Source organism: Puma concolor, chromosome D2 (assembly GCF_028749965.1).
Source record: "Puma concolor isolate L17-30 chromosome D2, mPumCon1.1.hap2, whole genome shotgun sequence".
NCBI lineage: Eukaryota > Metazoa > Chordata > Mammalia > Carnivora > Felidae > Puma > Puma concolor.
In genome coordinates, this window is record NC_141677.1 from 12,005,881 (window position 1) to 12,022,611 (window position 16,731).

General features: G+C 44.0%; 1 protein-coding gene across 4 annotated transcripts in view; it reads right to left on the bottom strand.

Annotated features, from left to right (window-relative positions):
* Positions 1-15,760, bottom strand: part of MTR (5-methyltetrahydrofolate-homocysteine methyltransferase) — a 133,423-nt gene extending 117,663 nt beyond the window's left edge. The window contains exons 1-6 of one of the 4 annotated variants that reach the window (XM_086679591.1): positions 15,223-15,760; positions 11,415-11,629; positions 7,473-7,562; positions 5,195-5,264; positions 3,351-3,443; positions 1,801-1,907 (exon numbers count right to left, since the gene is read on the bottom strand). In XM_086679591.1, coding sequence (XP_086535717.1) covers positions 1,801-1,907; positions 3,351-3,443; positions 5,195-5,264; positions 7,473-7,562; positions 11,415-11,629; positions 15,223-15,256 — 609 coding nt within the window. In that variant the 5' untranslated portion in view covers positions 15,257-15,760. The remainder of the gene's footprint in view (positions 1-1,800; positions 1,908-3,350; positions 3,444-5,194; positions 5,265-7,472; positions 7,563-11,414; positions 11,630-15,222) is intronic. The other 3 variants (XM_086679588.1, XM_086679589.1, XM_086679590.1) reach the window with 3 other exon arrangements.
* Between the last annotated feature and the right edge of the window lie 971 nt (positions 15,761-16,731).

Genomic DNA, 16,731 nt, shown 5'->3' on the forward strand with positions numbered 1-16,731 from the left:
TTGTGAGTTCGAGCCCTGCATTGGGCTCTGTGCTGACAGCTCAGAGCCTGGAGCCTGCTTCCGATTCTGTGTCTCCCTCTTTCTCTGCCCCTCCCCCACTTGTTCGTTTTCTCTTTCTCAAAAATAAACATTAAATTTTTTTAATTACATAATTAAATACATCACCTTCCACACCCTCATATATCCACAGTAGGTACAGAAACTAACAGTGTGCATCACCGCAAAAGAGTGTGAGCTTGGAATGTGCTGTAAAGGTACAAATCCCAAGTTACTGTGTACACGCCCATTTTTTTTTTTTTTAATTTTTTTTTTTTTAACGTTTATTTATTATTTTTGGGACAGAGAGAGACAGAGCATGAACGGGGGAGGGTCAGAGAGAGAGGGAGACACAGAATCGGAAACAGGCTCCAGGCTCTGAGCTATCAGCCCAGAGCCCGACACGGGGCTCGAACTCACGGACCGCGAGATCGTGACCTGGCTGAAGTCTGACGCTTAACCGACTGCGCCACCCAGGCGCCCCTTTATTAAGTTCCAGGGAACTGATCTTCTCCTTCTTTTCATCATTACATCTCTTGATTCTAAGAGGTTTACATTTTCATAATTTTCGGAAATCAGAATGCAACGTGTACTCAATGTAGATCTTCATTGTGATGGTGAGGTTCTCTGGCATAAAAGGTTACTAAATCGACAATGTGAGAATTTCTTTTTTTTCTTTTTTTTTTTTTTTCCAGAACTAGGCAAGTTGATCCTAAAGATCTCATGGAAAATATATGTGTAAGAATAGCCAGGAAAATTCTGAGGGAAAAACAGAGGTTCCGGGAAGGAGGTGAATAAAAGCCTACCAGTCACTCAGACATATTTTAATGATAATGTACAGAACATAGCAGGATGGGAGCGTGACATCTGACAGATTACTGGAACAGATTCTACCCAGATGCACTTCTGAATTTAGGATGGTCTGGGTGACATTCCACATGATTCCCATCACTGGGAACGAATAGGTTATTTAACAGACGATGTTAAGAAAAAACTAGGTATACCTTAGAGAAAAAGACTACTAGGTACATCTCTACCACATTCCTTGCCCCAAAATAAATTCCAGAGGTGCCTGGGTGACTCATCCAGCATCTCACTGACTCTTGATTTCGGTTGAGCACCTGACTCTTGATTTCAGCTTAGGTCATGATCTCAGTCGTGAGATCAAGTCCCGCATCAGGCTCCACATTCTCTCTCTGTCTACCCCTCCCCTGCTCATGCACACACACACTCACTCTCCCTCCTAACAAAATAAATAAATCTCAAAAAACTTTATCAAAAAAAAAAATTCCAGATGCATCATGGGGGAAACCAGTCCCGCGATAATCTAAAGAATGTTATCACACTTTCTACACCTGCACAGCATCTCTACCAGGCCCCCACACTGGTTAACAGTGGCTGTCCAGGAAAGACCTGCATCCCAGGGAATAGAAGGAAGGATATTGCTTTTCACTCCATATTTTTACGTATCATTCACATTTAGAACCATGTGTGTGTATTTACTACATCTGCATACATGTACCTAGTAGCTGTACCTATAAATACTTACTTTCATAATTAAAAAAAAATTTTTTTTGAAACTTCAAAAGATAACCTTTTGAAATTTTTCTCATTCCACTGGCCGCAATTAGAAATGTTCAAGAACAGAATGGAACAGAAGACTTTTATCTAACTTTGACAATGGCTGTGACGGTCTTCTCACCACACTGGGGGATCATCACGGCCCCACCCCACTCACCGTCCCTTTCATCTCCCTTAACTCACCTTGGCGTTCGCAGTGTCAAAAATAGTTTCAATGAGTAAGATATCAACCCCACCATCCAGGAGCCCCTGGGCCTGCTCTTTGTATGCTTCAACAAGCTCGTCAAATGCTGCAAAAAAGAATAAATAAATCACATCCAGGACTCAGTCATCAAAATCCTCTTGGTGGCCAGGACATGTGTTCAGGCCTGCACCGTCAAGTAACTATTGCTGGTTTATGATGCTTAAATTAATGACAACATCACCTTTTGTGAGAAACCAAATAAAGGAATAGGGCTGTGGTGGAAATTACACCTGTAAACCGAACACAGTTGCTCCTACTAAACACCACATACGAGCCGAGAATGAGTGAGTGAGTAGGCAGGCATATGGTCTCTTGAGCCCCGTACCTTACTTCCAACATCTTTAGAGTGGATCATTCATTCCAGAGGTGGTTTTAATCAGACAGTTAAGGGATGAGTGTGAGGGACAGCTACAGAAACATATCACACTGATGTGGAAACATCGTAGGCCTCGTCCCGTTCCCTCACACTTGCCTTGGTGAGAGGCCACGGTCCCGTGGACTTCACTCCTGCCCTCTGACACCAACTCTGCCAGAGAGGAAACCTGCCTGAAGGGCAAGTTCAGCCTGTAACCAAAGTGTTCAATCACTGCTGCGTAAGATTTCTGTTAGAAACATCTTGAGTTGTCCATGTCTGTCTGAGAGGTCATCCCTCTCCCCATTCACCTACCAACCAAACAAGAAAGAAGCTTGGACATTCCAGAGAGAAACCTCAACAGTACCTTTATGCTTGCTGTATACAGCACAAAAGAAAGGAGAACTCAGCCCCTTGCTGTCATGTTAGACCAAAGAGGGCATCGCCAGGCATAAGCCCAGTATGAGAGAGCAATCCCTGGTGAAGAAGTATGGTATCACTACATGGAAAGTTCTAGAACCAAAAACCTACAAACTATACTTGCCTGAACTTGTTAGCTATACAAAATTCTTTACCATACAGAGTATCAGTATTATTCAGCTAAGTTTCATTCTTTTTGTTTTTTTATTGTCTTGATGTTTAAGAAATTGACCTAGATCTGCAGATTTTTCATAAAATCTCAATGTAAGTGTTTATATACACTAGTTTATAATGTCGACCGTGCTAGTATGTTTATATGGTTTGGGCTGCTTTCTGACATGAAACGGAGATTCAGTGAGTTATTCTGTAATAGACCAAGGCCTGGTGTCCATACTTACCCAACTGTTCCGTTTAAAGCTTTTTTTTTTTTTTTGATTGGTTTTATTTCCTCAGCAGATAAAGAAGCACCAACACAATACCATGCACATTTGAAAACAAACTCAGTAACAATAATAATGATGATGATGACAGTAATAAAAACAAGAGCTCTTTGTTTAGAGGTTAACTACATTCCAGGGACCATTGTAAGCCCTTTATGTGAATTAAGTCACAATAACCCTGAGGAAGATCCTGTTACTCGTCCCATTTTACAGATTTTAGGATCACTGAAACACAGACATACTGGCAGGTCAAAGATTATATACCAGAAATACTCACTAATGTTCCTGTAATCTGGTTTTTCCACAGATGGGGACACAGAGAGGGTCTTGTTAGTTGGACCCAGGGCTCCTGCCACAAACCTCTTGATTCCTTTGGGAAAAGAAAAACAAGCGTAAAATCTCTAAATAGGCTGAACTTTGTGTTGTGAATCGACAGGCTCTAAGATTTTTCCCTCCAACACACGTCTATAACCCCTTATCTACAACTCTACAAGACAAAGGCACAAAAGCACAAATTCTGTTCTTAATTCATTTGACGACAAAACATGATGTGACCTCTCCTGAACCACAAGAGGCTATTTATAGTCTTTATCGCACTTAGTGAGACAATTCATAGATTTTACTGCAAACATGCGTTTGGTTATCGCGGTCCCCACCAGGAAAACGATGAACCACAAGGGATGTGCACATATTGTTGCCAAGCCAACCCAAAAGACTCTGAATCCTTGCCTATCTGGCTTCAAAGTGTTTCAGTGAGTAACCCCTCTTCTATCACCACAGCCGTGTTTGGATAAATCATCTCCCCTTATTCTTAAGAAATCTCAAAGGTCCTGAACTTGACACAGAATCTGTGAGAGCTCCTCATGGAAACATTCAACTTGAAATGCATCGGGCTTCAGGCCCGTCACTGTGGGAGGATATTAAGTCAGGATTAACAATTATAAAGCCTAAATTAAAGTATGAGAGATCAAATCTTAATCACTCTTAGTAATCCTTTAATAACTTTTCCTCCAGGCTAGAGTCCAGGTGCTTCTAAAAGAGCCTCCAATGTTATGTCCATTTACATGTCACGACAGAAGCCCGAGGAGGGGTGCACTGCCCCTTGCCTTTGGTGACAGTAACCACTCAGTAACCTGGGTTATGCTGTATCATTTAACTGGAGATGACCACTGACTAGTGGATAACCCAATCTTTGAACAGGTTACCTTTCCCAAAGCTGAACAATAATGAGGACATAAGAAAAAGGTCCTTCTCTTTCCCCGCTTCAGCGTGTTTAACATTCTCTGACCTGCGACCCTGTCGGGCTGACAGTCTGTGCGTGCCCCTGGATTTAAGCATTATCTCTCAGAAGCAGAGCTCCCGTGAACTGCTTCAGTCTTCATTAGTATGCTGTGTCTAACTTCCTAACAATTCTGCTTTATATTTTCTCCTGTTGGCAATAATCTTACATTTCCAAATCTTTAGGGGCTCCACATATTTCTTCTATTCCTCTCCCTCCCTCAAAGCCTCCCCACCAGCTGGCGCCCAAGTCATGTGAATGGCAGCCAGCCAGAAGGTTAGTTATTTCAGGGAGCCACTTTTCAAGTCCCAGCAAGACTAAATCTAATGCCACACTCCTGGGTGTGCAGCACAAAGCCTTTAAGGACATCAGTGGTATGAAGCAGAAAATGCTCAAAAGGCAGTATCTCTTTACCTAAATAAGCCAGTCATGGGGATGAGGTAGCTTTAAAGGGATAAGATCAGGTATCTTAATGTTAACCATGATAACCAGTCAGCTGTCACCTTAACTACCTAATGACGTGCTTCCAAAGGGAGAAAACTCGTTTTAGCTGCAAATACGCAAGGAAGCTACGGTCCTAGCTACAAAGGTAAGCTGTAACCCCCAGTAAAGGAAACACAGCGTCAAGCCTGAGTCCATGGGCATGGAATAAATCCAGAGAGACACTGAGCGGCTTCTTAAGGAAGGGCAGAGAGTAACTTGCACACAAGTACAAAACAGCGTCTGCGGCATGGCCAGCAGGCTGATGGTCACAGGGGGGAAAGGGCCGTAAAGACAGCACCTTGTAACTCAGAATCTCAAAGGAAGCATCTCCGTGAACCCGGGAGGATGACGTTCCTTACCTGTCTGGAGAGACACCTCCTCGGCTGCTTTCCTGGCCACTGCCGCAGAACACTTGTTCATCCGGTAGGCCTAGCAGATCAAACGCAAACGTCAGCTCGCTCTTCTTTTCCTCCCATACGAGTAAGAACTCCTGACCTTCAAAAACCCAGTTTTATGCAGTAAGGAAGTACAGAGGGAATTAACAGAAGCTCTGAATGAAATCTTAGCCAAGAAGACCTATCAGCTGCCCCAGCTGTGAGGACAGCAGGAAAGACAAGAGTCTTTGAGACCTGGTTTTAGCTTCTTCCCCTAAGCTGTAAGCTAAATGATAAAAAGGGCAATGCCTGGACATGTGGTATGTCAAAGAGTAAGATGATGAAGTTACATACTCTGCGAATCAGCGAAAAGCATGGTGATGGGAAAAGACAGGAGGCCTGGGTCGGAGGACCGATTGTCCCAAGAGCCTGTGTGGCCCGCTCCTTTTGCAGTGTCTCCGGCCGTGACTTCCTTCACTGGATGGTGGCTGAACTCAATGGTTCCCAACTTTCTACAGATCACTAACCTCTTTAGAATTTTGTAAAGGGCCATGAACCCTCTCACTGGGAAATAAAAAGTATGCACAAACCTCAATTTAAAGAAGTTAATAGGCCTCCTCAAAGGGGTTCACAGACACCGCTTCACAGGTTAGAAAGTCCTAGACTTGTGGTCTTCAGGATCCCTTCTAAGATCCTAGGTGCCATGTATCTGCAGAGTTAGTAATTAAGAAGCCAGAATATCCTAAAATACGGGGTGGCAAACTATAGCCCCTGGGGCAAATCTAGCCTGAGCCTGTTTTATAAATAAAATGTTACTAGAACACAGTCAAGCTCATTCATTTGCATGTTGTCTATTGCTGCCTTTGCACTATAATGGCAGAGTTGAGGAGTTGCTGTATATGACCAACGAAGCCTAGAATATCTACTTAACTGGCCCTTTACAGAAAAAATTGGCGAACTCCTGCCCAATAATCACACGAAACTCATCATTTTCCCTTGATAACCCAAAAGACACAAGATCTCACAAAACATCATGAGAAAAATCAGTACTGGAGCACCAGGACTTCCTGCATGAAAACAGAGGAATGTGTCTGGAAAAATCCCACGCGAAAAGGGGGACGAAGGCATCTACTACGTATTCCCATCATCCACATTTTATAAAATTTGGAAAAGGGGCACCATGTTGATCAAAAAGAAACCAGATCTCCACCCCACACCCATGAGGATGGCTACTTTCATAAAACAAAACTCAAAAACCCCCAAAACAGAAGCTAACAAGTGTCGACAGAGCCGCAGAAAGCTCAGAACCCTCGTGCACTGTAGGTGGGAATACAAAATGGCGCAGCCACTGTGGGAAACAGCGTGGTGGTTTCTCAAAAAATGAAACACACAATTACCGTATGAAGCCAGCAATTCCCCTTCTGCGTACAGAATCTCAGGAAACAAAAGCAGGGAAGCAAGGAGATCGTGGGTACGTAGTAGTAGCATTGTTCACAATAACCGAAAGGTGGGATCAACCCAAGTGTTCCCAACAAATGAACGAACACACAATATGGAGCATGATCTGGCCTTAAAAAGGAAGGAAATTCTGACATAGGCTACGGCATGAGCGAACTTGGAAAACATTATACTGAGTGAAATAAGCCAGTTGTAAAAGGACAAACACTATGATTCTACTCACGTCACGCACCTAGAGGAGTCAAATTCATAAAGAAAGTACAGTGGTGGTTTCCGGGATGTAGGGGGGTGGCAGGAGAACAGGGAGTTACTGAGGGTAACGGGGGTTACGGAGTTTCAGCTCCACAAGGTGACCAGAGTCTACAGATGGGAGGTGTGATGCCTGCGCACCATGAACGTACTTAACGTCACCGAAGCGTATGCTCAAAATGGCTAAGATCATCAATTTTAGGTTACGCGTGTTTCCCCACTACTAAAAAAAAAGAAAATCAAATCCGCCACCCAGTACATGAAAAGGCCTCCCCAAACTGCACACACAGCCAATCATTATGCCTTTATCAGCAGCCACTGTAAGTATCATTTTTATTTGATTAGGTGCCCATAAAAGAAACCAGTTACAAAATGAACGGTCTGCCATGTTCAGAAGCAGAAGAGATTCAAACTGTTTTCCAAGTCTGACCATGAAAAGTAGGCATCTAGGCACTGGCTGGACTCCGCGCTTCTGGTGGTTTTCTCACTAGCAACTACCACCAAGGCAGCAAACGCGCAGAAATGTCTCAGACTTGAGGTACAATGGAGTTCTTACCAAATGTTCGAGGCCATAGTCAGCTTGGGCGACATTAGTGCTGCTGAAAGTGTTCGTTTCAATGATATCCGCTCCAGCCAGCAAGTAATCCTGCAACAGGAGACAGTGATGTCAATGCTGTGAGTTTGAGAACCCCTGTCCCCCAGCAACAAATAGGACTTTCCACTGGCACCACCACCAGACACCCCGGGACCACTTACTAAGCGGCCGGCACTACACCAGAGGCTAGAGGTACAAAAAGACATAAGGATGTCATAGAAAGGAATGTGCTCTAAACAAACTCAGACCCTGAACTGACAGTTCACATGCTAAGTTGTACGAACTGAATCAAGTTCCTTAGACTCCGGTTTCCTCACTGGAAAGTACTAGAATCTAACTCTACACAGTGGCTGTATGATAACACAAGCATCGAGTTCTGGCCCAAACAGCACTCTCCGGCCTGAGCACAAGCTGGCTCCCACTGACAACCGCACTATGAGAGCCCAGATCTGCCGGGAGCTGTCTCCACCCCAGTCTCCCGGTCCCTCTGAGCCAGAACTACACTCCTGCAGAAGCCTGAGGGTCTCAGCATCAACCTGTCCTCAACCTACCTTCCGCACTTCACTCTTTGGACAACACCTTCTCAACCTCAATCTGATGAACACTCGAGAATCTCTCAGCTCCCCTGACTTCCCAGTACTGAGTAAACACAACCCTTCCCAAACTGATCAACACTGTTTGCAGAACAGCTAGGAAATGAAAACCAAGATTTACCTATTTATAAGTTACAAACATCCTAAATATCCACCAGTTGGGAAAAACTAAATAAGCTAGAATTAATCCACTTTATAACATGCTTTGTGGCAGCTAAAAAACATTGTATCTGCATATACCAACATGGAAAAATCTCCAAAAAGTATCGCTGAGTAGAAACCAAAATTGACTGATGTGTAAAGTATGACATCATGAAGTTTAAAACATACACGTACACAAGCAGTGTGAATTTTCTACTGATATGTATGCATACACATACATGTATGTACACACATATATACGTACATATAAATGCATAACAAAGTGATCTGGAAAGACACACACTAACTAATGTAAGTGGTTAGGTCAGGAGAAAAAATAGAAATTTGGAGTAGTGGTCAAAGCAAATTTATTCTTACCTACGGGTTTTGTTTTATAAGAGCAAATTGTATTTAATTTTTCAAAAAAGAGCAAGAAAAATTGGAAACAACATTAATGCCTAGGAATAAATAAATTCATTAATAACATATACACAGAATATATTATGAAGTTCTTAAACCATGTTTAAGAACATTTAATGCTCATGTATACAGATAAAAAAAAAATCCAAATTATAAAACAGTATAAAGTAATCCCAATATAATCCCATTTAAAATCCCAGTATAAAAAAACTAGATTAAAATATAAATTAAAATATGTGACTAGCAATTATTTATTGGTGTTGATATGTCCTGGTTTTGATTTTCTCTTTTATGGTTTTCTATTTTCTAGCTACTTCTTTTAAGCAATAAACATGTACTGTCTTTACAATTAGGGGGAAAAGTTTTCTAACTTCGCAGCTTTCTCTAATTTTGTGTGGATCTGAAAATGTCCATTGTACACAGTGTAAAATGTGTTTCTTCTGGCTCTTCATCCTCTCTCTACACCTTTTTTCCTGGCTCAGAATCCCACTCAAGGGCCCTAGGCAGAAATCATGTGATCAGGGGCAAGCTGCGTAATGTCCTTGCTCCTCACTCTTCTCCTGGAGAAAGCTGTCAAGACTAAAGAAGGACTTTAAGGAGAGCATTTGTAGAGGCTAACAGAGGTGCTGAATTCTGTTTTGTGACAGTGATACTTAAGGCAGGGTAGTCCTCGTGGCCAGCTCCCACAAACTTTCCCTGGGCAGAACCTAAGTTGTGGCCACACCAGCCATTGTGGTTCTTATAACCGGAAAACACATCTCAGCAACAGCCACGGGGCACTTTGGAGAGAAAAAGGCATATTACTCCCAAGTCCTGGAGGGTACAGGCATGCCCAGGGCCACACTGCAAGGGGTGAAGGGCACATGGGGCGGGGGGGGGGGGGGGGGGAGGGGGAAGTACAGGCATGGGGTTCTGCCTCTTCCGGGCTATAGGGATGGGGTGCCTGGGGTTTCGCAGTTTCACTCTTTATTGCCAAATTTAAGACATGAGTGGGAATCAGGCTGTGGAAAGGGGAAAAATGGGGTCAAATAGCTGGCTGTCTGGGTCACCCAGGACTCTGTAAAAGCAGAACTTCATGGGTGGGAACAGCCTGGTTTCTTATCTAAGTGTTTAGTCGGTAGCTGTAGTACGTTAAATATGAGATGGATGTCTTTGAAATGGGTATCTTGGCAGCCAAAAGCTTCATGTCAGGCACTTGCATTACAATCACAGAAGCTTCCGGGTCGGGCACCTACCCTACAAACATAACCGAGACATTCCATTAAAATTAGACATCAGGGGATCTGATCCGTGGTCACTAACACCACTAGAAACAGCCAAGTGTGAAAACAACCCAGTGTTTCCTTTCTTCATCCAAGAACGTGGTAGGTTCTCTGCACTCGAAGAATTCTAGCTAGAAAATGCACCCCCAGAAATGGAACACCCACCTACACTTTATTGTATTTACAGCCATTTTTGCTTCATGTGCCTATTGTGGGTACCTTGTAGTTCTATCTAGAAGCCTACCTAATACAGACGGCAAGGATTCTTTCTCTAACAAATATTTACTGAGTACTTACTATGTGTGAGACGCTCTAGGTAGTAGGGATTTGGCAGTGAAAAACAGGCATCAATTCCTGTCCTGCAGAAGCTGATAATCTAATGATAATCCACACGAACAATATGACGAAGCTACATGGCATGATAGTTCATATGATCTTATCAGTTGCATTATAAGAACTGTATTTGTAACCATAACAAGCAATTCATACCCATGAGGGCATTCCTGTAGTTAACAGGATTTAACTACACAGTCTCAAGGCCAAGCAGAAAAACTTAGGTACCATTCTTCCTGCAGAACCAACACCTTTTCAAGGACCAATTTTAAATCTTCTGGTACCTAGAATTCCCATTATGAGCAAAGGAAAGGCATTTTCTTCAAATGAATGCTATCCTTCACCTCACCTAGAAAAAAGTCCTGACCACGCAACAAAATGATCCCTTCCATGCTCACTGGAACACTTAATCACTTGTTTAGACATTTTTTTGTTTTGTTTTTAAGAAGAGCTTGAAACACCTATAACAATGCCCCTCTCCAGAAAATAAAACTCTCTCGCTTAACTGGTAAATACGCTTTGTCCTTCTAACTGAATCCAGACCAGGAAAACAGATTTGATCATCTTAATACCTCTTCTAGTCACAGTTCGTGTAATTCCTATGATAATCTATAAAACAATTTCGTTCTGTGTTTAATTATAAGTTATAAAAATGTATCGTACCCGGTTACCTCCTCCTGATCTCTTTATGTTGACTAACCATTTTTATTGGACACAGAAAAATGGAATGAAAGGGGATGGGATTTCAAGTCAGGGAGGCTCCCTAATGTCAGATAAGTTCCTTAACCTCTGTCAGGCTCAACTTCCAAATCTACAAAATAAGAATAACCACCTTTGATTTTACTTCATCAGGGCTGTTGTGGTGACTTAAGTAGGATAGCATATGTGAATACCCCAATTTGTCCAAGATCTTTGTGGTTTCTCACTGGACTTTAAATGCCTGGAAGGCAGAAAAACTACCTTTCTGAACTCCTTATCCTGAATGCTCATCACAGCGCATGACCTTTATGTGGTGTCCAACAAGCCTTCTTTGTGAACAAACCACCTCTTTCTTCTGTCCCCTCCAGACACTGGAGACAGTGGTCTGCCCTCTGTACACGAAACGACTTACAGAATAATCAAATGAACACAGAAGACCCTTGGGGATACTTGACCTTATGGATTTGGTAAATGACATTGGGTTGAGTTACACTTAAAATGTCATTGTTGCCTTTCAGTGGCCTGGCGTGATCTTTAAATTCGTGACCTCGGAAGTCTTCTTCACTTAGCTTATGCCGCTGGATCATGGTGCCCATCCCTCCATCCAGCACCATAATCCTCTCCCGCAGAAGGGCTTCGATCTCATCCCGCAGGGTTTTCTTCACACCTGCTTTAAAGAAAGTGAAAATCTGATTTTCAAAACTGAAAGGGGAAAAAGACAGGGGGAGGAGGTTTCTAAGAACTACTGAAAAGCCACAGAACTACACTTAGGGGAGTCCCTGAAAATTCCAACCGTTGAGCCTCCTCCTTGGTTCATCTTTTCCTGGCTGCCCTCAACATGTCCCGTATCTGCTGTCCCAAACCTGCTTGCTTTTAGCTTCAAGTCCTTTTCCCTCTGTAGGGGATTCTACCTAATCCTGCCCAAAGAAGTCTTCTGTTGGGAGCTCCAAAATGCACCCGCCTCTGCCTCAAAACCCTCTTATGGCTTGGCTCACTCCACTTTCCTTCTCTCTCCACCTAGGGAGGGAGCACTTCTCCACTCACTGCAGATCTGACCGCCGAGTGTGCCTCTACTCCTCCTCCCGTCTTCATAAAAAGTGTAAGCACTCTTCCACGGGGTCCCTACTGTATTCACTTTTTAATCCAGAAATACACAAACTGTTCTTGGTCTTTAAGACAGTTTACTACTTACCATAAAACAACCTTGCCCCCCACATATACACACTCTGAGATCTTGTTAAAGGAGTCTTCATATACGCAAGAGATCAAAGTTTTTTTTTTAACTAAACAAAACATGATTTTCTATGAGAAACTTGACATATTCCATAATTTATGTGGAAAACTAAAAGCCCAGAAAAAAAGCTGAATTAACTTTGAAAAAGTAGAGTTTACTTGGCCCACTAAATAGTCTACCATAAAACTGTATTCGCATAAGGAAAAAGAAAATATAGGATATCTTCATTACTTAGAATAGGGAACGACTTCAGGCTCAAAAGCCCAACCTATAATATTTTTAAAAATGATAGGGGCGCCTGGGTGGCGCAGTCGGTTAAGCGTCCGACTTCAGCCAGGTCACGATCTCGCGGTCCGTGAGTTTGAGCCCCGCGTCAGGCTCTGGGCTGATGGCTCAGAGCCTGGAGCCTGCTTCCGATTCTGTGTCTCCCTCTCTCTCTGCCCCTCCCCCCTTCATGCTCTGTCTCTCTCTGTCCCAAAAATAAATAAACGTTGAAAAAAAATTAAAAAAAAAAAAAAAAGATAAATTTGATTCCATAAAAACTAAGGATTCTTATTAAATGAAAGTCACCATAGACAAAAATAACAGATTACGGATTGGAGGAAGGTTTGGCAATGTCTAAAACTGAAAGGGACTAACATCTATAACATACAAGGAACTCTGACAAAGATGTGAATAGTCAAGTCAAGGAAGGATAAAATAATTCTCAACAACTACTGAAGAAATGCTCAAGCTTATTAGCGATTAGATGTGAATTAAAACAAGCTTAGGGGTGCCTGGGTGGCTCAGTCAGTTGGGCGTCCGACTTTGGCTCAGGTCATGATCTCACAGTTCGTGGGTTCGAACCCCACGTCCAGCTCTGTGCTGACAGCTCAGAGCCTGGAGCCTGCTTTGGATTCTGTGTCTCCCTCTCTCTCTGCCCCTCCCCTGCTCATGCTCTGTCTCTGTCTCAAAAATAAATAATAAAAAAAAAAAATTAACAAAAAATTTGAGGGGCACCTCGTGGCTCAGTTGGTTAAGTGTCTGACTTTGGCTCAGGTCATGATCTCTTGGTTCATGAGTTTGAGCCCCACATCAGGCCCTGTGCTGACAGCTCAGAGCCTGGAGCCTGCTTTGGATTCTGTGTCTCCCTCTCTGCCCATCTCCTGCTCACTCTCTGTCTCTTCCTCTCTCTCTCAAAAGTAAACAAACATTAAAAAAAAAAAAAAAAAGATGATACTTATTTACACTCAATAGATGAGCAATAATTATAAGACTGGATAACGCCAAAGAAAATCTGAACCCTCAAGTATGCTTGCTGGAACACAGACAGCCATTCTGGAGAGAACCTGAAGAGGTCTTCCTCCCAGATTTGTGGGTTTAAGTGTTCACTGTTCTTATCTTTTGTAATCCTCATGCTTTTCCAGTAGAGGATTATCTTTCACTGGCTTCTAATCACCTTGCCCTCCAGAACCTTCTCGTAAGAGTTAAAAGTCACTTTAAGATTTCTCCTTTCCCTTGCAAGGGTAAACGGTCATTGAGATCTTCCCTGAAGAACAACAATAACCAAAATACACTCGTGCTTATCTGCGTTCGGTTCATTATGCACAGAACATCCTGTACATTTTACTCCTGACTAGTCAGGTTCTTAACAGGGCACATTCTCCCCAACATCGCTCACAGTGGAAACAGAAATATCGAGTTTTTGCACTTCCCCCATTTAGCTGAGCCCTTCTGCTGTTGATACATTTAGATGAAAGGGAATTCACGTATTTCCGTTTTTAATTAAATGGAAAGGGGAAAGTAAGAAGTCATGAAGCAGAGGGGCGCCTGGGTGGTTCAGTCAGTTGGGCGTCCAACTTCGGCTCAGGTTTATGGCTCAGGTTATGCTCTTGTGTTGAGTTCGAGCCCTGGGGGTCAGACTCTGTGCTGACAGCTCAGAGCCTGGAGCCTGCTTTGGATTCTGTGTCTCCTCTCTCTCTGCCCTTCTCCGACTCACACTCTGTCTCTCTCTCCTTCAAATATAAATAAACGTTAAAAAAAAATTTTTAATAAAAAAAAGTCATGAAGCAGAGATATTAAAGAGCTGTAACATAGGCCTCTGTACATCTTATTTGATAGCATCAGTGACAAAATGTTTCTCAGTTACATTTCCACTCGTTTCAACACCCACATCAGAACCCCAGAGTCAACAGGCTCACTAGCTCACCTGTGTAAATTTCCTTCTGAGTTAGGACTTCAGTATTCACCCCTGCCCAAGATGAACACCCTCTTTCTGTCACAGGCAGCTACTGTTCTGTCCTTATCACTGGTTCTCTTCTTGCTACATTGCCTACCTCATAGCTCACATGTTTTCATGGGTAGATTTGACCACAAATTTTAACCAGGGACGACCTTAGAGACCCAGAGCTCATTATAAAGCTGAAATTATTTTCAGTTCTTGAGCTAGTTTTTTTCTCAAAGTTAATCTCAGAGCCCCCAGCATCACCATCAGCTGCGATTACTACTTCCCATCAAGACCTTCTATCTGCTTTTTTACACAGTGATAATTCTGTGCACACTGGAGTTTGCTCTAACCCTGATGTGGAAAAGAAACGTTCGGCTGCAGTTTCAAATAGTTCTCTGGGTTTGCTATCTGTCTCAGCACGTGGACTTCCTTTGGATGAGCACATGCTCAAAAAGTACTGAATAAGAACGTTAACTCATGCAAAACTTCCAAAGCGCCCTGCTGGAATATGGTGCACCAAGCTGCAAAAGTTTCGTTACTTTGACATTAAGAGCGTGTTTCAGGGACAGGACGCGGGGACAGGGCGGTGCTTCGCGGCTGCTGATGGTCTGTCTGGGGAGCGAGGGGTACAGGTGCGGAAGGAACCAAGCAGAACAATGTGGGACCTCAGGGCTGCTCCGCAGGTTCAAAGGTGCCGCCCGCCCGCCCGCGGGGAAACCTGGTCGCGCGTCTCCAATTGGGGAGGAGAATCACCCTAGGGATTAGGAGCCCATAGCAGGAGTCAATAAACAACTGAACCGCTGAGACCGGGTGGCAACGTTACCGGAAGGCGTCAGCTCTGGCAGCGCGGGTGACATGCCGCCGAGTCTCCTCCTCCTCCTCAGGCCAGCGGCAAAGCCGGGAAGTCGCGCTCTGCACAGGAGACGGCCAAGAGCGACGCCAGCCAGCGCCCGGGAGCCTGCCTGAGGCCCGAGTCGCTGGGAGCGCCAAGGGCCCCGGAGCTCGCCGCGCCCCGGGCCTTGCGCGCACCGCACGCCGCGCGGGAGGTGCCCCCGCAGGACCTGGGCGCGGCGCGGGGATGATAACGCGCGCCCTCGGCCGCTACAACGCTCGAGCACGTGCTTTCTTCGCGGTCACCCGGCTTGTCCTCCGCGCGGAGCTGGCGGCCAGACACGGGCGGCCCGAGGCCGGGTCGCGGGCAAGGCGCGGACCGAAACCGAAGAGGAGGACAACGTGGCGTCCGAGACGCGGGACCGAAGCTCTCAGCCGCCTTGGGCTTTGGGACACATTACAACGCAGTTAGTTTCTCCGCTCAATCTAGCCTCTGCGTGGGAGGTCCCGCCCCTTCCAGCCTGTGACTGGTCTGTACGAGCACGTCACGGCTGTATTGGCTGATCTGTTTGAACCAATCACCTGAGGGTTCTCCCCAGGGTTCTCTGGGAGATGTAGTTCAGGATCCAGGCGGTCAGTGTTTAGTTAGAGCCCAGAGGAGGCTTTGCTCACCTCCAAGCCCCAAATCCAGAAGTGCGGCCAGAGTGACCTCTCCAAGTTTAGGTCGTAGTGCGAAGTTGACGATGGTTTTCAACGTGTTTTGGTGTCAAGAGACAGGAACGTGGAGTCAGAAGACGAAGTACCAGTCACGTTTTGCTACTGACTGGCGCTGGGCAAAATAATTAATCTGAGGCAACACCACTCTACACTCTGTAAGCATGAAATGATAGGTTTTGCTATTTTATAAGGTTGTAGTAGGTTGTAGTAGGGAGAAAATGAGATAGTGTGAACGCGCTGTGAAATCTGTAAAGTACGTATAGGCATGTTAATTGTCACTTATTGACAGTGAAATTTTATTGAGCACTTACTATGTATCATGCATTGGGCATGCAAAGAAATGCTTCCATCTTGGAGAGATGGAGAAGGAACTCGCAACCTACTTAGAACTAAATTGAGCAGGAAAAAAAGAGAACCACGTATGGATACAAAAGAGCTGCAGTATTCTAAAGCTGTTGGGGGGAAGCTTCAAGGTACTGAGTCTTGAAGAGTAAGAAGTGTGTGCCAGTAAGGCCATTCCTGTTGGGACAAACTCCCTGGGTGGAACACAGCACTTGAGAGAATTTGAAAATAAAGGACGGCTCTGTAAGGATGAGCCCGGTAGATGGGAGGAAAGCAAATGAATCTAGAAAAATAAAATTGAGACCAAATTGTGAAGTTCACAAAGCTTTTTTTTAAAGTACAAATTTGCCTGCCCTTCTCATTTTACTGTGTGTAATTATACCTCAATTTTTTAAATGTAAAAATTATAATAATGTGTATAGCGTCTTTACCAACAATGGTC